The sequence below is a fragment of the Crinia signifera genome, chromosome 2 (assembly GCF_055691185.1).
Source record: "Crinia signifera chromosome 2, ASM5569118v1, whole genome shotgun sequence".
Lineage (NCBI taxonomy): Eukaryota > Metazoa > Chordata > Amphibia > Anura > Myobatrachidae > Crinia > Crinia signifera.
The window spans coordinates 333205108-333226190 of record NC_139218.1 but is presented as its reverse complement, the minus strand read 5'-3'; the positions used below and the strand labels follow the sequence as shown (position 1 = coordinate 333226190).

At 44.7% G+C, this 21083-nt stretch overlaps 1 protein-coding gene across 1 annotated transcript in view; it reads left to right on the top strand.

Annotated features, from left to right (window-relative positions):
• Positions 1–20766, top strand: part of BIN2 (bridging integrator 2) — a 41333-nt gene extending 20567 nt beyond the window's left edge. The window contains exons 6-11 of the mRNA XM_083169454.1: positions 585–692; positions 3650–3735; positions 6676–6751; positions 11088–11170; positions 13259–14322; positions 17705–20766. Of these exons, the coding sequence (XP_083025580.1) occupies positions 585–692; positions 3650–3735; positions 6676–6751; positions 11088–11170; positions 13259–14322; positions 17705–17763 (1476 nt within the window). The 3' untranslated portion in view covers positions 17764–20766. The remainder of the gene's footprint in view (positions 1–584; positions 693–3649; positions 3736–6675; positions 6752–11087; positions 11171–13258; positions 14323–17704) is intronic.
• Positions 20767–21083: the final 317 nt, after the last annotated feature.

The following is a 21083-nucleotide window of genomic DNA, read 5'->3' as shown; positions in this document are numbered from 1 at the left end:
AACTTACAGTATATGCAAGCTCTGGCTTTCTTGGATTAAATAAACCTACTGTATATAGTTTATGTCAGTGGTTCCCAACCCTGGTCCTCAAGTACCCCCAACACTGCACATTTTCCAGGTTTCCACACAGAACCACAGGTGACATAATTAGCTCCACCTGTGGATCTTTTAAAATGTACCTGAATAGTCTGTGCACCTGCTGGGTGACCTGGAAAACGTGTACTGTTGGGGGTACTTGAGGACCAGGGTTGGAAACCACTGGTTTATGTTATACAGTCATAAACCCATTATAAGTGAATTTACATTGTACTCTACATATGGTTTTTAAAAATGTGTATTTGTTGTCACAGTTTATTACAGTACTTCACTGACAACTTAATACTATTAATACTAAATACTGCTCACCCAATAAATCATCCATGAGCCAAAAAAATATGCAGAATTGAGAACACCTATAATATTGTAATATTATATCAAGAATTAGTTATTTTTATAATTATGATACTTTATATATAATATGCTGTTAGCAATGGGGAGCTATACTCTTCTACTCTATTACTAACATTTTGTCACACACTTCACAGGAGAAAATTTCAAAAAGAGGGAGAAAATTGGTGGATTATGACAGTGCCAGGCACCATCTGGAGGCTCTACAGAATGCCAAGAAAAAAGATGAGGGGAAAATCACTAAGGTAAGAGAGAAACTGATCTGACCATCTGATATAAGGGCAGATGGTCATTTCTCTTGATGGTGGAAAAGCTGCCCAAGTGATAGGCCGGGGTTTGGGCTACAGTAGGGACCACTGGAACTTTCTGAAGTGTTTGTACTATGCTGTGACATCTGTATGCTGCAGTTCTGTGCTGATTTACCTGGTATGCTGTTCACCTGTGGAAGAAATCAAAAACCAAGACTTTATCTGAGCCAGTGTATGTGCTTCCTTGGCACAATAGGTTACTTTTATCGCAACCAATCCACGTCCTTTCTGATAGTCATAGGACCCAGTTTTTACCTGGAGAGAGGCACCCATCAGGGTTGTTCCCTAGGTCCTCTACTATTTAGCACTAGACCCTTTACTGAGAACACTTCAGAATTGGTCATTGTTCCACGGCATACAAATTGGCCATCAACAAATCAAAATATCTGCCTTTGCTGACATATTGCCTAACCTAAATGGCATCTTCCCATAAGACTTTATAGGACCCGTATTAATGTGGAAAAATCACAGCAATGCTAAAACGTATATACCATACCTAGGAAATCTTTTGCCCAGACGTCCATAGAACCAGTATGGGTCTAATGTGGGAAGGGCTATCCGCATTGTTTGTAATGATACTAAAGGGTTGGGCTGCCTACCTTGTCTTGGATGAGCTAACCTGCTTAAAATTATTGTAGATCCCTGTCTGCTCTACCCATTACAGTCCCTCTCAGTGATTCTAAGCAATTTTGCCCATACACTAGGGCAGGCGTTACAAATCTTTTTTGAATCACGACACCCTATATTAATGAGCCAAACCAGTGCTGGTGGCTGCCAATCATAAAATATGTACAAACAGAAGCAAATCCTGCCCTTTACCACATAACTGACCCTAAGAATCACATATAAACCCAATCTCTAGGGCCTAGAGTATCAGAATTAGGCCAAAAAAAAACTTATTTAGATTGGGTTTATATGTGATTCTTAGGGTCAGTTATGTGGTAAAGGGCAGGATTTGCTTCTGTTTGTACATATTTTATGATTGGCAGCCATCAGCACTGGTTTGGCTCATTAATAATTAAACATTGATAATTTGAGTTGGTCCTGGACCACCAACCCAGGGCACCCCGGTTATGTGTCCTGAGGCACCCAAGGGAACCACGGCATACAATTTGGGATACACTGCACAAGGGCGATATTGCATACAATCCTTCGATTTCGACAGCACCTGTGCGATAAATCGAAGGATTGTATGCCCAAATAATGGTTCTCCTGACGCGATGCGTGGGCCCGCTGGTTGCATGTCACATCGAAAAATAAAATAAAAGGAGGGTCACTCCAGAAGAGCCCTGTGGAAACTTTACCAACCAAAATAAAATGGGGGCATTTTCTAGACATTGTTCCGATAACCTTGGAGCTGTTAATACACGCGTGTGACTGGCTGCGTAGAGACATATGAATACCTTTTTGGAAAGGGCTGTTTCAGATGATATGGATTTGCTGTGCTCAGGGCAGGCGACAGGGGGGGTCAAAGGGGACACCTGTACCGGGCCCCAAGCTTGTGAGGGGCCCCAAGGTTCTGAGGGACTCAGGGACTGTAAGCATGGCTGTGGCAGTGCAGTAACTAGCAATGGTTAATAAAGTCACCTGCCTGGAATCCGTAAGGGTACTTTCCTGGAACCCCCCCCCCCTGGGATTAGTGAACATGAATTGTTTCTTTTGTAACAAAAAAACACGTTCAGTATGCAGTGTACTAAAATATTCTGCACAAGGGGGCGGGGTACCGGGCCCCAAGATTTCTGTTGCCAGCCCTGGCTGTGCTTTCTCCATCAACATGACGGAAAGATACCATATCTGGTGAAAGCAAACTCGCTTCTTTGGACAGCCAGGAAAATGTAGCATATTCCCTGCTGCAGGTAAGACACATGTCCTACAGGGCTGGATTAACAGTACACCTCTTCAATTACCCCTAATTTTTTTTTTTAATAAACAGCACTTTTTATTCAGAATGGATTGGGTAGAAACTTCTTATATCAGGAAGACAGGTGGTATGCTTTTTTATGCTGTGGTAATCTTATATTGATGCAATCCCACAAACAACCAAGGAACAAATTATTCATAGCCTCTGCCATATCACCTGGAATCTTATAGTACGTTTGCACAGGACCCACCTATCTCCTTGTTGAGCGATATTACACTGACCGGTGCTTCCCTCCCAGGTTCTTTTAGCCACCCTTATGATTTGCTACCTGATTTAATTGCTATTTTGACTGTATCCATGGTTATTCTCTGATAAGTTATGTTTTTGTGTGTCCTCATAGTCAACACATGGCCATATTCAATACCATTTCGAGGTATCACAATGTACTATTTGTGTCTAGTTTTTTCAATACATTTGGTTTTTATTTCCAATGATAAACTGTTTAATTACAATGCCTCACAGTTACAGTTACAGTCTGTAACAGACAATACAGAAAATAAAATTGTTTCAATGCCCAGAGAGGAGCAGCAGACAAGTTCAACTATAATCTAACCTCAACTGCCTTCATGAAGGAACACCCCAAATAATATTTTGAACAGTTATGATACATAAATGTTTTTCTATAAGTATAATTATCACAAAAACTAAAGTGCAAGAATATATGTATTTGTGTTATGCCCTTTTTATATAGAAATGTAATATATAATGGCTATTATAAAACCAAAGTGGAAAAAAGTTGCCAACAACTAATTAGCTTCTTCCTATTATTTTATAAAATGCCCTTGATAAATGCTAGCTAGAATCTCATTGGTTTCTTCTTCACTTGTTTCCCACTAACCCTTCCACCCATCCTTCAAGTCAACAAGACCAGAAACTTAAACCAATGAAAATATTAATTTAATAAAAGTTTGACTAAATGCATATTTTAATTCATCTTGTCAGTGAAGTAAATACAAGTTTGTTTTTTAATCAGGCAGAAGAGGAGTTTAATAAAGCACAAATGATCTTCGAAGATTTGAATAAGGAACTGCGGGATGAGCTGCCAGTTCTGTACAGCAGGTACACTACAGCCATCTATAATAGCAACACCTGGCAAATTGTTGATGTTTACATATGTTCTATTGTAGGGTTTCTCAAAATATTTTGCTCTGGAACCCCATCAGACAATAAAAAATAATGACAGGACCCCAGCAAGTTACTGCAGAAGGTCATCACATCACATGTGTAGTCAGCAGACAGCACAAGGGTCATTCCATGATAACAACTGTTCATAGGTGCCGATTCTGTGGGTGCTCAAGGGCCCGAGCACCCACGGAAATTGATGAGCACCCACGGGCCCGAGTCCCACTGCTGGGCCGCCATATTAACTTGCTAGTTTGCGGCCACCTGGGAAACAGTATGCCGGGAAGAGTGTATCCTGTCCGCGGAGCACCTGCACTGTGGGGGCATTTATGTACCTGCACTGTGGGGGCATTTATGTACCTGCACTGTGGGGGCATTTATGTACCAGCACTGTTGGGGCATTTATGTATTTGGAACTCTGTTGCCGTAATTTGTATTTTGGAGACAACTGTGCTCTGTAATATAAATTGGTATTATTTTGTCGCCACACCCCTTCCCCATGAAGCCACTCCTCTATATTTTTTACTTGAGCACCCACCAGCAAAAACATAAATCGGCACCTATGCAACTGTTAAATTTTGACTAAAAATATAATGTGAACTATATTTTTTGAGCATGTGTTTTGCATATTCTGTGCATACCTCCCAACTTCTGCAGATTAGAAATAGGGACACTCGCGTCCTAAAAGAGGGTGTGGACTATGCTAATTAGGATGTGTCATATGCAAATTAACCACTATTAGGCCACGTCCCCATTTTACGCTCTCTGCGACACTGAATAGACGCTGTGCGCATGCAAACAGCATCTATTTACTTCAGGCTGGGGGGACTCCCAACAGCCCCCGACCACCGCGGGACACTGCCAGCCCGGGTGGGAGGCAGGACCATCCCAAAAAGCCTGGATGGTCCTGCGAAAAACAGGACAGTTGGGAGGTATGATTTGTGTGGTACATAATATGCCTTTATTTTGATGCAAAGCTTGTCATGAAAACTGGTATCAAACATTACATGAAATTACCATTTTCATGGAATGACCCACATGCATTGCAGCATTGTGGAGGCACTAAATGATGTGAGGAGTCTGAAGAATGTGTTGAGTTATCTGTTACTTCAGACTTTTTGAATCACTGATTGAGATTAGAAAAGTCATCACCCTGATGGTCAGCAACATGGAGTCGCATCCCCATGCTGAGAAGGTTGGGACCCACTTTGGGGTCAGGACCCACAGTTTGAGAACCGCTGTTCTATAGTGATCACTTTTCATTTCACTAATTAATATCTACTCTAGATGCATGCTCATATACACCCACTTGGACTTAACAATCAATCCACCAACGGTATATCTTCTTGATAAAAGACTTGAGGGTTTTTTTATCAATAAAAAAATATCGTGCAAATATCATTTGAAAAGTTTGGCAACCTTGTCACACAGAATTAAAGGAACGATTCAATGCTGGATAGTTAGTTTGAAATTAATAGCAACTAAAGCCACTAGTGCCATCTTGTGGTCAAGAGAGAATTTTTTAATGTCAGATAATGTCTAATACTGCTTTCACATTGCAGAAATGGGTAATGACACGGTATTCTTAAATGGGACTTTAAAACGGGTCTGAGCCTTGAGACCTTTCACATTGCAGGTGAAAACCGTTTTAAAAATCATTTAATACCATTCAAACATTCAACCCGTTTAACCCCCAAGGGACACGTTTCAAGCCATTGAAATAGAGCTGTTCAAACTGCCAAAAAAACGGCTTTGAACCGTGTAGGACTCTGCTTTTTAACCATGTTGAAATACCGGTTAACTTTAACCGGTAAATCAACTCTGGCACTTTCACATTGCAGCCTTAAACGTTTTAAAATGGAAAAAAAAACGGCAATATACCGTTTTAAAAGTGCGATGTGAAAGGGGTATCAGTCATATAGAAGTGTTGCAATTATTACTAATACATCATTTTATGGTCTCCTCTGTGGGAAAAAACCAAAGAGGAGACAATACAGGACACTTTTGGGGATCAGGGCTCGGCTGTGTTATTGCTTAGATCCACCGGGTCACAGCAAAATGCAGATAATTACCAGGGCCGAAACTAGGGTTTCCGGTGCCCGGGCCAAGGAAGTCATTTGGTGCCCCCCTCCCCTGATGGGGGGGGGGACCAAATGACCACCTTGGCCCTGGCGCCGGCGACCCGCCTCCCCGCTGAATTCAGCCAATCAGCGTCCGGCAAGTCTTTTCAAAATCATCAACAGCGCTTCCCGCCGCCGCGCTAGTAGGAGAGAGTAGAGATGGACAGAGTCAAGCTGCCGCTACAGAGCCTACCCGGAACCCCGCTGCCTGTCACCGGACCTCCGCTGGCTGTCCCCGGACCTGACAGCGCCCCCCTCCAGCGCCCGGTGCGCGTGACCCCCCAGCCCCCCCCCCCCCCCTCCCCTAGTTACGGCCCAGGATTTACTGATCTGTGGGGCGGAGGTGGGACTCAGTTATATGGATGCTCCTGTATACAGAGCCGCAAATCACGACAGTTGTCTCCTCATACTGCCGATTCCCTAGTAACTGGGTGGGATGCAGGAGATTCGTATACTCTGGTTGCAGGGTATTGCCTGGAAAATCATGAGTATGGGAGAATTGGCAAGTTTTTTCTACTCACTACTAATAAACTACTTACTACAGTACTCAATACTAATAAACTATCACTACAGTACTACTCACTAGTAATAAACTATTCTGGGAGCCTAGTGCTTTGGGCAGTGTCTTGATGTAAAACCTCACTTCAAGTAAACTATCATTAATAGACAGTTTTAAAAACATCAATGGTATACAATAATTATATACAATTTTATGACATCCCTCCCAATGATTTCTTTTTTTTTTTTTTTTTTGCAGCCGAGTTGGGTGCTATGTGACTATTTTCCAGAACATTTCAAATCTAAGGGATGTTTTCTACAAAGAGATGAGTAAGGTAAATACATTGTGTACATTTATTAGTATTATTTCGAAAATATAAAAAAATAAACCTTTTTGGATAACAAAAGTGAGTTTAATATTTTATAGTTCTTGGGTGGAATTTAATTCCTGGCATTGTACCTCTGGGCATCCCAATGATACCTGGCTATACTTACAGTAACAGCCAGTTATGGTGATACCTGCAGACATGAAGTACCATTTCAGATCGACTCAGCATGTCAATCTTGGGGAATTGGATTGTCCCTATTGATTATGCAAAATTATTGTTTCTAAAGTTTGTATCCGCTTTTTTTTTCTCCAAATGTTGCTTTTGTGAGTCAGTGTTTTTTTAAGGGGTATTTGAAGAAGAATCTAGTATACAGTATATCACAGGTTCTCAAACTCGGTCCTCATGACCCCACACAGTGCATGTTCTGCAGATCTCCTCACAGAGGCCCTTATTCTGGCCTACTCGCAAAGGCAAATTCCTTCTCAAATGGACAAAAACATGTGCACTGCAGGTGGGGCAGATGCCACATGTGCAGAGAGATTTAGATTTGGGTGAGTTATTTTGTTTCTGTGCAGGGTAAATACTGGCTGTTTTATTTTTACACTGCAATATAGATCTCACTTTGAAGTAAAACCCCACCCAAATCTAATTCTCTCTGCACAAGTTACATCTGCCCCACCTGCAGTGCACATGGTTTTGTCCATTTGAGAAGGAATTTGCCTGTGCAAGTGAACCAGAATAAGGGCCAGAATCACACGTCAAATAGTTAGCTTCACGTGTGGCTCTTTTAAAATGTGTCCGTGAGTAATGAATGCACCTGTACACCTGCCGGGTACACATGCCGGGTGACCTGGAACACCTGAACTGTGTGGGGTCCCGAGGACCAAGTTTGAGAACGGCTGCATTATTTTGTGCAATCGCTGCCAAACAGATGGATTTGAATAAGTACATATGAAAAAGGCTCATTTGCCTTCAAATGCCAAAACATACAGATGGTTCATTGCTTCTTTATTTGCATGTGGAACTGTACCAATATTTGCAGAATTGTAAAAACAGCTTAAATTGGCAATGTCTTAGTACTTGTGTCATTCTTCATGTGTGAAAGTTTATTTATACTAGTCAAAGAGCATTTATGGAAAGGTCCTTTTAAACAAAAAGAATGCACAAATTAGCAAAAATAGAATATCTTCAGAGCAGGTGGTAACACCAAGTACTTTTGTAGAATGAGGCTACTTAATGCACCTTTGTCTATTAGTTTATCTTAATAAAAGCAATTTTATTTTTCATGTGTAAAGCTGGCCATACACTTATACCATTTGGGCCCGTTTCACCCAATTCTGAGGGTTCGGGCAGAGAAAACGGGTGAAAAGTGCCCAAATGTGCCTAACCTCTGAATCTGATCCAATGCTCGGTCCCACGATCATCGGATCGGATACAGAGATCACATGTGCTGCGCAAAAGATTAGTCAGATTTGAAAGCACTTGCTGGGAGTCGCATATAATATATTGTATGCAGGGCCCCCAAAAGGGGGGGGGGGGGGAGCAGGTACTAATTACCTGGGACGGGCTTGCTAAAGGGGGCTGGCGGGGGCCCTGGTCCGACCCTCCCCCCCTTCCCCCTCTAGGGCAGCAGCAGCAGCAGCAGCTCACGCCTACAGCATGTGCTGTGCTGACAGCAGTCTCATCATGAGCGTCTCATGCTGAGCCTGCTGCCAGCACAGCACATGCTGTAGGTGTGTTCTGCTGCTGCTGGAGGGGGCAACAATAACAATCCCGCCTCGACTTTAGGGTGTTTTTTTCAAACCCCCATAAACACGCCTCCTGCGATTAGACCTCACCCCCAAAATGGTACCGGGGCCCGGTATACCTCTCTGTGGCCCTGATTGTATGCTAAACGACATCCCAGCATCTGCATGCGATACTTCGGTTTAGTGTATAGGCAGGGCCTGATTAACCAATAGGCTGATTATAAAAAGTAGGTTTTTGTGCTGTGTTCCATCCCTGTATCTTACTGTGGTGCACTCAGTACAAAAACCTACTTTTTATTACTGTCTATCAGGACGGTGAAGTCAGACCGTGTGCCAGCACACGCCTGACAGCCAGCCGCACAGTGTAGGCAGCCAGCATCCAGGCAGTGACCGCGCTCGCCAGGACAGGGGCAGCCTGCTCTGCAGATGCCATGGCTGCTGCAGATCTCCAGGACTCCCTCCTTCAGGTATAGCAGATGGAGGCTGGATGTTGTGCTGCTGGCCTCCTCCCCTGTCACACTGAATGGCTGCATGCTCTATCTCCCCCATGTACAGCCCACCCTCTGTCGCCTCACACACACTCCCCTCACTACAGTGCAAAGAGCAGACATGTGTTAAGCCATCACTTACATCAGATAAAGTGTAAATTGTCTTAACTCATGTCTGTGTCATGATCTGGCATATGGGGGTGGGAATATGATTATGATTTTAGGAATGATCACCCTAGGGCACCTGTAACCTTTAATCAGGCCCTGTGTATGGGGGCATTTGGAAAAAAGAATTATTGCTAGATCCAATTCCCTAAATCTGCTCTTACCATGTATGGTGTAAAATATAATATATTTAAGTTATCAATTTAAAACAATAAAAAGTCCAAGTCCTAGTACACCTAAATGCAGGTGTAGTGCCCTGTTTCTGTATATAGGCCCTGGTTCTGGTTGACTTGCTAAGCTGAGAAGCTCGCGGCTTACCGAGTCCCAGAGGGCCTGCCCTGCCGCCTGCCGAATCACCACCCCCGGTGTCGTATCCCCTCGCAACCATGTCACGAACTACCAGAATGACCCTCATAGTGTATCATAATTATATTATGGTTATATCCAGCAGTAGAGTCGTGTAGAGTAGGAGCAGCGTCCTATGTCTGAATGCTGAATATTAGAATAGTTTTATGTTAAAAAACATTTTCCATGAGTTTCCATCTCATGTTGGTTTTGTTTAGTGCTTTATGACTCTTCAAATGAAAGTGAATATACATACCTGTTTTATTGTTATGTCATGTAAGTTGGTATTATGTAATACCTGTATAACAACTAATAGTATTGTGCTATCATAATGTGATTAGTGATCATATAATGTTGTAGAGATATGTATACAGCAAAACCATCTGTACAGCGTGTAGAATGATTGTATTATGTCCAGCAGTTAGGTATTATATATCTCTTTATATTGTTTACATCTGTAGCTCTTTAGGTACAACAAGGGCCAAAGCATAACACATCCCTAGGGCAAGTGTAGTGATGCCGTTCCAGCAAGGCTTTCTAGGAAAGTGAGTGACATGCCTACAACCATGGCTTACTCTCACGTGCAGATCTAGTTACTAGATATTGTTTTCAGGATGTAATGGAACTGGGTTTTCCCCAGGCAAGTTTGAGCGGCTTTCAGCTCAAAGCCGCCCAGTGTGTATTTCGCTGGGAAAGCCGCTCATCTGCTAGTATTACCATCAGATGAGCAGCTTTGAGGACGGCTATGCATAGCACTGCACTTTTCATGGCCGTCCACCCCCACGCTGACCGCGTCGGGCAGGGGGAAAGCCGCTCAGTGTGCACTGAGCGGCTTTCCCCCCATCGATGACAGCGGTCATTGCTGTCCATACACGCTGGGCATAATCACCCAGTGTGTATGGACCTTTGCGGGTTTATTTACAAAGATGGGAGTTCTGTTGGAAATGGGATATTGCCCACAGCAACCAATCAGGTTCTACTTCTTGTTTATTTAGCACCTTCTAGAAGATAATAGATAGAGTATGGTTGGATGCCCATAGCAACATTCCATCTTCAATAGAACTCCAATGTTAGTACATTAGCACCGCAAAAACCCAGGTCATCGGCGGGTCAGAGGCATTGTAAATGGGTCACCCTGTGTCCCTTTACATGGGACTTCTGACCTGGGTTGAACACGGCTAGGACCTGGGTAGAGGGCAGTGCAAACGGGTACGCCGGAAAATCCGACCCGGCTCCCGTTTATATCAATGATGAAAGCCCAACCTGCGGACTGTAGCGTCTGCAGGTTGGATGGGGGGCACACACAGCCTCCACTGCTGTCTGCTGTACTCTGCAGACAGCAGCGGTGGTAGGGAGGAGGTGAATGGATGCCTGTGTGCAGCATCCATTCACCTCGCGGACAGGGGCTGGGGGCTGCACGGGTGCTGGGGACAGCCCAATAGTGTCGGATCCGGGATTTTTGGTGTAAAAGGGGTATAAATAAACCTCTTTGTTTGTCAAAAAAATTCCCGCAACAATTGTCTGCTACAAGTACAAACACAGGTCATCATGCTTACGATGAATAATACAATATGTCCTTGATGATCTTCCCTGCAGCTTAACCATGACCTATATGAAGTCATGAGTAAACTGGAGAAGCAGCATTCCAATAAAGTTTTTGTCATTAAAGGAGTTAAAAGGTATGTTCTGTTTACTTACAATATTCTGCATGCCAAATGTGAGTCATATACTGTACTTTGTTTTATGGTGTGTTTGATCAAGGTCTCAGCAGCCTATTGTATCCAATCTTCAACTCCTGAGCTACACGGATGTCCTCAGCTCCAGAACACTGAAATGGTTCCAACAGCTGGTGAAGGAGCTGGGCTTGGAAAAGGGAATGACCGGTCCACATGTGTCAGTGGCATAACTATAGCACCGCAGCCCCCGCGGTCGCGGGGGGGCGCTGTGCATATGGGGGCGCCGGGGGGCGAGGGTGCTATAGTAATCCCCCCTGCCCCCCATCCCCTGCATGCTTAGCTGTCCGCGCGTCCCGGCTCCCCTCCGGGCTTCAACCAATGCTATGAAGACGGTCCACGATAAAATGGCCGCCCCATAAAGCAGACTGTTCTCTCAAACTGTCTGCGGTATGGGGGCGGCCATTTTATCGTGGTCCGTTTGCATAGAAGTTATTGAAGCCAGGATGGGAGCCGGGACGCGCGGACAGGTAAGCATGCGGCAATGGGGGGAGGGGGCACAGGGGGCATGGGGGTCAGGCACGGGAGGCCGGACGGACGGGCGGGCGGGGACGCCCCAAACAAAGCTACGTCGCTGACATGTGTGATTGTATTAGTGATGACAGCTTCAGCATCATAATGTGTGGAGGGGAATGAAAGCAAGTGGAAAACCATACACTTTATAAAGGACAATGATGTGAGATCACACTAGGGCAGGAACACTGGTGTTAAAGGCACCACTATAGAAAAGTTAGTACAGTGATGTATCCCCCTACCCAGCGTGCTTGATTCATAACCACAACAAAGGCAAACAATACAATATTATCACATAAGGATGAGCATCCATCGGAATACTATCTTGAAAAAGACTTGCTTACCAAACTAGAATAACATTAGCCGATTCACTAACAGTTCTTTACATAGATGTATCAACATTTCCAAATAGGATTTACCAGGGCCGGAGGGAAGGGGGAGCAAACAGTGCCAGCACCTAGGATGCAAGTGCTTGGGGATGGCCAAAAATGCAGGGCCCCAACACTAGCAGGTGTCTGGAATGGCTACTACTGCAGTGTATTAGTGCTTATATAACCTGCAGCGTCCTCTCATGCATTGCCTACCAACCTTTAATGACTGATAATTCGCAGTTTTAGTGGTAGATTTAATAAGCAATGGATTGCCAAAACCCACAATCTTTGTAGCTTTGCCTAAAGGTGCCCACAGACGTTACAATTATCGAATGCGTTTTGTACTTTTTAAGCACAAATTGCATCTTATGTACAATTATTGGATGGTGTTTATGTTCCCTGGAGCCCGATATTGTATGTCTAAAAAAGTACGTGCTGCACGTACTTTTTAGACTACATCTGAAATTTAACATTACAAACATGGGTTCATCACATGCATCCAAGTGCACATCTCATAGCAAGCTGGAAGAAAAATTGTATAGAACCATTGTACAGTCAAAAACGCATAGCCCAGTACAATTGTAGCGTCTGTGGGCACCTTTACAGATTTAAAAGAGCAACAATAATAATAAATACAAAATAGTTTTGCATTAAATATTGACATTTATAAATGTGCCAGGCAAAATCTGCAAAATTCATTGCTTAGTAATAGTCTACATTAAATCGAAAGTGGCCCAGAATCGTACAGTGTCAGCCGCATTCGATGCCGATTCGATCCCAATGCGTGGCCTGCGGCATTCGGATCAAAAGCAGAAATAAGCGGGCAGGGCTATTTCTACTTCGAAAGGATCAAAATGAGGGCCATGCCCCCCCTTCCCCTGCCATTACACTAGATGATTTTTCTCTGGAATAATTTCATAATAAGAATATTAATCCCTTCTTTGGTTGTGTGTGGGGAAAAAACATATTTTCTCGCACATGTAATTAGAGATTATAAATAGGATTTACTATAATCACATATGCACAAATGTCATCTTCTTGAAGGAGATTCTTTGCATTTGGTCACTTTTAAGACTTGTTAATATTGTTCCTGTCTTCATTTCCCATCAAGTAATCATTGTTTGGCTAATTTAAATATTTTACTTTTCAGTAAAAGAAATTCCCTGATGATCTCATCTCCCATAAGTTCTACCAATTCCTTTTTCATGGCTTCAGTAGACCCTGGGACAAACATTACAGCTACTGACAAAGAGTCCATAGATCAGAAGTGTGAGGAGAGCTCCTTATCTTCCACTGCCAGTGACATACACGATCCCTCCACGGATGGCATTTCTTGTACTTTATCGGAGGAGGTAGCGCAGGATGTATCACCAGCTCCTCCTGATAACAATTGTGGGAAACAATTAGAGGAATCTGAAAGTGAGGGGATTGTACAGAACACAATTAAATGCACAGAAGAGACGCAATCGGAGGACAATACAGCAAGTGGATTAAAAGAAGGAAGTAAGGATTTCACAGACACTGAAGAAGTGCCACAGCATAGTTCTGGGATTGCCGATACAATAATAACACAAGGCCAAAGTGGAACTGAAGACAGTACATTTAGAGGTCACTGCATTGAAATGGTTGCAGAAGAGGCTGCTCATGTGGGTCCAGGTGATACAATAGACAAAGACACCGGAAAAAGCATACAGTGTCATTCAAATGATGTAAACCAGGGCTTGGTGCACGCAGCACAGGATCATTTAGAAAATACAACACAAGTTCATCCAAACTATCCTACTGAAATGGTGCAGAGGGACATGGAAGACACGCAGGACCTGCTACAGGAAAATACCAGTGATACACCCCAGGACAAGCCAGGAGATGCAACTATAGAGGATTCAAAGAACTACACACAAGAGTGTTTCAGTAGCAATTGCCAGGAAGACACAGTGGACATAACACAAAATGATTCACATGATAAAACACAGGATAATTCCAAATCGGGAACACAGGAGGTCACAGAGGACAAAGTGGAGACTAAACCCCAGAATGACAGAATGCAATGCTCAAAAACTGAAGTGTCATCAGAATCTGAAGGTATACCTGAAGACAACGAATCTGTCGGGCAAACAAGAACTACTTGCTCCACACCACAAGCAACTGATCAAGTGGCTCCACAAGCAGATGTGGGTGCTGACGTACTGACTGGGAGACAGCCGGATGATTCAGGTAGAGTTTCTAATTATTATAGATCTATATTAGACATCTCCCAAATTATACTAACTGAATACATTACCCTCTAATTAAGGGCCTGATGCAGAGTCCCACACATACCGCATAGTTTAGCATTGGTTTTTCAACTGCGAATGCACAAAAATTCCCATGCCGAGTGTCACCAAAGGTAGGGACGCCCCTGGGGCAGTGCGTTAACATAGGGCATTTAATACTGAGCATTTTGTTTTAGGTAAAGTTGCAATAAATCAGAGTACTACAGTCTGAGAGAGCTACCAGCAGTTCATGTTTTCCAGATCACCTAGCAGGTACACAGGTGCACTCATTACTCTCTGACAAATTACAAAAGTTCCACAGGTAGAGACAGGGCAGGCGACAGGGGGGAAGGGGGGTCAAGGGGGACAAGTGTGACGGGCCCCAGCATTCTCACGGGCCCCAGAGCTTTCATGCCCCATCGCGGCCGCTGGCCTGTCATTGACCCTTGCGGCCAGGCCGTCTACTGTGCACCATCTGTGTGTGGCTGAGTCTGACTGACACTGTGTGCCACTGCTGTCTACTGTGTGTGCGCCTGGCCGTTCGGTGCTCAGAGCCATCTACTCTGTGTGTGCACATGGCCTGTGGCCGCAGGTGCACAGCCATACCCGCCGCTGCCACTGTAGCCTCAGTCTCTGGCTCCTGTACTTTATAGCACATGCGCGGGTCGTCTGTTCCGTGCCTGCTTGTAGTGCTGAAAGTCAACATTATACCTCACCCAATGATGTGATCATGTTAATTATCACTCACTATGTACTCAACAACCTGACAAGTGCATGTCTGGCACTGAAATAAAGAACTGTTGGCATGGTTTAAGAACAGTCCCTCCCTTTGAAGGCTAGGTTAATGTTATGCTAGGTACACACCAGAGCGATTATGATCGTGAGCAGATTGTGAGACAATTGTAGAATGGTCGCATGATCTGTTGGAGCACACAATCTGCTCATGATCCGCTCACGATCTGTACCCAGTAGAAGGGATCTTTTACACATCCTGACTACAGCAGGTAGGATCTCCAAAACCACCAAACCACCAGCGGGGACGTGCATCGGATTGAAAACCCACCCAAACATGCCCAAATTACATACAATCGGTCGAGATCGAAATTGGGGGAAGTGAGGCCAGATCGTTCTGATGTGTACCCAGCATTAACCCCTTGAAGTGGAGGGTTTTCCTGGGGCAGGACAAACCTATCAGGGCAGGTTTGTCCTGTCTCAGGAAAACCCACCAATCAAGCTGCAGCCACTACCTTCTGCCCCGGTCGTTCTGCAGCCAGAAGCATCAACAGCAGTTCGTGGGGGGGGAGTGCCCGGCAACAGTGGCGACGGTGCCCAGCACACAAACGCCGGAGTGCTCCCGAGAGTTCCCGAACCTCCGGGGGAGCGGTGCTCGGCGGCAGAGGGGAGTAATGAGCGGCGGAGAGTGATGATCGGTGGCTGGGAGTGCCCAGAGGGGCCAGGCTCGAACGGGACAGATGAGGGGAAAGGTGAACAGCATGTAGGTGCACGCCAGTGCTGGAGGCACCACTGGCGCTCACCTACCTACTGTATTGTGTTATGCCTGGAAATCTTCTGGGACAGCCCGCTGCGGCAGCGCAGCTGAGTCCGGAAAATTTCGGGGCATACCACCGAAGTGGATAATCATTACTAAACAATACCAGAGACGGGGTATAACAGTGGCCAGTTGTTGAGATACTCTTATAGAGAATGGTGCTGCTTTCCACTTGCACAGCTACAGACATAAAGACCATATAAGGTGCACATGGCCAGGGGCGGATCCAGGATAAAATGACAGGGGGGGCACCATGATAAAAGAGGGTTTAGGTGGGGGAAGAGCGGTGTTAGTGGTGCAAGTGTATATGCTAAGAGAGCGTCAAAGAGAGGGTGGGAATGGGATTAAAAATAGTCCCTGGCATTTAAAGTATGCAGGCCCACCCTGGCGACAAAAGTGAAGGATGTAGTTGTGCGCTCGCCGAAGGCGCGCTCCGGAAAAGGGGGTGTGGCCACTTAACAGAGGGCGTGTCTTTGGTGTGTAGTGTACAACACCATATACAACTTCTACACATTATGCAACAAAATACTAGACCCCCTTATACTTGCCCCTTACACATGATGCCAAATGGAATGAGTCAAAAGTCACATAATGCCACATGGATATAGCCAAAATTCACATAATGCCACACGGATTGAGCCAGAATTCACATAATGCCACACAGATTAAGCCAAAATTCACAATACGCTTCATAAACAGGGACATTGTCTGCCAAAGGCGCGCATTAAACATTTACACCATAATGTCCATTACACGTTAAGTTACACGCCATTATGTCCATTATGTATTATGCCAAACACCATAATGCATATTAAAAATTATGCTACATAAGTGCTGCTTATCTACATGCTCATTGCCAAGGGTTCCATGCTCATTGTCAGAGATTCCATGCTTGTTGCCATGTGGGATTACATGCTCATTGCCAAGGGGGAATACATGCTCGCAGTAAATGGGGGACAGCCGCCGCCAGGCAGAAGTGATAGCCACTGACAGTGGCAGAGCCTGGCTGTATTCAGAGCACTGCAGGTCCCGGCTATTTGAAATAATACCCCCTTCACACCAGAAAATGCATTCCCAGGTTGGCTCCTTTTACACCAGCCTAGTCCCTCCATTTTCTGGTGTGAGGGGGAGAGAAAACCACCCCTCCCCCCCCTTTAACCAGTTATCTATTTAACCGGCTATATCTTTGGAACCAACTGATCCATTTACATGAGACAAGTATCATATTGAAGAACTTTTGAGTGGGCTTTGAATGATTTTGGTCCAGTAAAACTGGAACGTTTGGTTCCAGAGTAATCTGCCCTCAAAGAACATGAACAGCCATGAAATTACATTTCAAATTATAGAAAAATCGGTTTACACGCAATATCTCTGGAACTGATTGACCGATATGGACCAACGATTTGGAATTGAATGAGATCAACCACAAGCTTTTGTGATGCCAGGGGGGGAATTGGCAGCCATCGGAACCGGGTGGGGATCGGAATTGACGGGTCCCATATTATCCTATGGGGAAAAAAAAAGTTACAGCTTTACCAGGCGATATCTCCGGTTCCCGGGGGGCTAGAGATACGGGGCTGGGCTTGTTGGAAAGCCCTGGTCCTCAGCTACCAAACTAACTGACAGTGGGGGCACGTGCCCAGGTGCCCCCCCCCCCCCCTGAATCTGCCACTGCACATGGCAGCCCAGCACCCTCTTCTTATGTGACTGTATATTGTTGTCTGTTCACTACCTGTACTTACAATCTCTGTAAAGAAAATGTTTAATAACTGCTTATTGTCTTTATTTGATGCAGGTTGTGAAGAACAAGTGAGCGCACCAATGTCTATGCAGACACAGGTCACAAAGCTGTAGCTAATGAGGACATAAGTAACTCTGCATAGATAAGCTATGGAACAAATATGTCACTCTGCATATTCAGCATCATTCTTCATATTTAGCTTCTGTATTACAAGATAACATCCACTGGCTGCAAAAAGTGACTAGGTTGACACCTATAAAGGGTCGACTTACCTTAGGCAACGCTGTCAAAAGTTGACACCCGTTTATGGTCAACATAGGACAGTCAACATGAGCTTTTCATGATTTTTTAGTGTCTATGTAATTGTACGTCGACATGGACACCATATATATATGTACTGTGTCCCCTCACATAGCTCGCTTCTCACGCCATGCTTTGGGCACAGTGCCTCGCTGCACTCGGCACACTATTATATTCCCACTCTATGCCCCCTTGGATAGTAAAGTATGAAAAACCACCTTTATTTGGAAAAAAATATAAAAATCACATTGACCTTTTGACAATCGACATAGCCTATGTCGACCATAAGCGTATGACGACCTTTTGGCAGTGTAGACCTAAGGTATGTTGACCATTTTAAGGTGTCGACCTAGTCACTGTTGGCCATTAGTGGTCGACCTAGTGACTGTGGACGTACACATTGTCTGTCCACTGACTGCATACCTTCTAACTAAGGGAGGCCATTGACATACCTGACCTGTGGAAAATGTGCCACCTCTAACTTTCCACTCTGAATGTACTCCTTTCCCATTTATAGGGGGCAGTTCAATTGTTTCCTCCTATGACTGGCACTAGATGGTGCCCAATGGAGCATCCATCAATTGCTTTGTCTGAGCATGATGAGCTGCGGGAAGACACATTTCAGCTCATACCCCCCTGGACTCGCAAACTGAACTATGCAAAAAGTTACCCATTTGGGCGCCCACGTGTCACTTTTCACAATGCAATGATCACTTTGGTTGGGTTTAACCCATCATGTCTGGCACGATCAGAGCAATAAAAAAAATTGAGAAAAGAAGTGACATAAAAGTCACACAGTAGCGCTGGTTCTGAAATTCCTGGCAAACCTTCTCCCTGTTCTGGGTATAGTTGCAGGCCCTTATCAGAGGATTTGTGATCCTCTGTATACAAGCAACACTCAGGGGTACTAACATTATAAATTGTTACCTTTCAGAGGCACAGCTGTACCCAGTGCAATAATTACAACAGTTTAGGTATATAAAAACTATTTTTAATAAAAATATATATAATTCAGAATACTCAACGTGCACTTCATTACGTATAACTCATAGACAATACATGACATAATACCTTACATAGATAGATAGTACTTGCTTAGGCACTTTGGTGGTGTCTGTTTACAGTGCAGTTCTCCCTTTATTCAGAGGTGTGCTCCAGGTACTTTGATGTCAATAATTCGCAGGTCACCATATTATTGAGTCAGAGAATTTCCCAATATTTTACCAGCACTATTATCAGCTCAGCGGTGACCAGACCGGACTGTGTAGGGCTCACAATACGCGTTTCTCCGCCTGTTATAATGGATCAGTGGCTACCTCAGAACTCGGAACACTGCACACAGCTGTAACCTATGATCATCTTCCCCAGTGCAATGACCTGTTCATTACACATTTCTGTGCCTTGTCTGATGATGTGGAACATGATGTAGCATTTTTTACGAAACACAGAATTCAGTACATTAAGGAAAACATTACTGCTGTCAAAAAAATGTGTATTACTGGGTGTACGCAGGGCCGGCGACAGGGGGGGTCAAGGGGGACAAGTGTGACGGGCCCCAGCAATCTGAAGGGCCCCAGAGCTTCTGTGCCCAGCCCGGCCGCTGCCTGTACTAGCTTGCCTGTCAGTGACCCCTAAGGCCTGGCTATCTACTGTGTGTGTGTGCTCAGCCACCTGTGGCCACTCTGTGTTCTTTTAAGTCGGCAGAAAGCAGGCCAGCAAGAAGCAGCAGCCAGGAGTCAGGCCAGCAGGATGGAGAACAAGAGAATTCTGCACTTAAAAGCAGGATCTGGAGCCGCAAATGGTTAGGTGAAGCTCATGCAGAAGAGGGTTGTATGGGTTTGGGATTAGGTGGCGGGATGGGGGGCCCCAGAAATATAAATGTACAGGGCCCCTTTATTTCTGTTGCCGGCCCTGGGTGTGCGGGGCAGTATAAGAATTGCAAAACGTTCTCAATTTGTACTGCCATGATCAAGACTTCACTTTCAAAGCATCGTGGGCATTTTTTTGCAACCAGCCATAGTAAATCTCTTTGTAATGGCATTGGTGGAGCAATTAAGCATCTGGTTGCCAGAGAGAATCTTCATACTGTAGAATCAGTTCAGCGAAAAACTTCAGTTCCATTTCTCAAATCAGAAGCACGAGTCAATATGTCACAAATCAGTACAAGGTCATACATGGCATGTGTTTACAATAGTTCATGTTTTTTAGGGATTGATACTTTCAAAATATGAGGAGGAATGTGATGCTGAAGTTAAGTTGACAGTGGCGTAATACAAAATGTGAAGCTCCCCCCAACACCCCCCCTCTTCCTCCAGCCACCGCCGCTGAGTCTGTAGCTGGCGGGAACTGCAGTTCTACTTGTCTGTGGTCCCGGCATTCCTGCTCCCATAAAAATATCCCACAAGATGCCACCACGCAGAAGCCAGTTATTAATAATGCTAGGAGAGGTCCCCCATGAAAACAGGGGAACTTTTAATGGGAGCAGAAGTGCTGGAACCACAGCCAAGTAGATCTGTAGGTCCCATCAGCAAAACAGCAATAGTCCCAAAGACCCCCAGGACCCACACTTTCCCAGCGCCTCCAAGCCACTGCGGGTCTACAGGGGCAATTGCTAAGCCATTGTAAGTTAATGTCCCCTATGGCCCTGCTCGATCATTGCAATGGCCTCTAGAGAAGAATTAAATCATTTGTTATGCTCAGCAGCTATCAATGCAGGTAGGGAAAGCAGGGTTGCCCAGCTGCTCAGGGAGTGCTGGACATGCCCACAAAATGATAAAAAACGGTACTTGTGTATTTTGGCGGCGCCCGTCGTGGGCATCGTGTGCCTTAACTTTAAGGCACAGGACGCGACGCGATGGACGCGATTTCTCCATAGGCTTCAATGTTAAAATATTTTTAACATTGAACCCGATGGAGAAATCGGGTCCATCGCGTCGCGTCCTGTGCCTTAAAGTTAAGGCACACGACGCGACCGACACGATTTCTCCATAGGCTTCAATGTTAAAATATTTTTAACATTGAAATACTGTCGGTCGCGTCGGACTTGTGCCATTATAATGGCACAAGATCAAATGTAGTTGATAAAGTCCATCTAACATAGAAAACAATGGGAAATGGGCCAATATGGCCCATT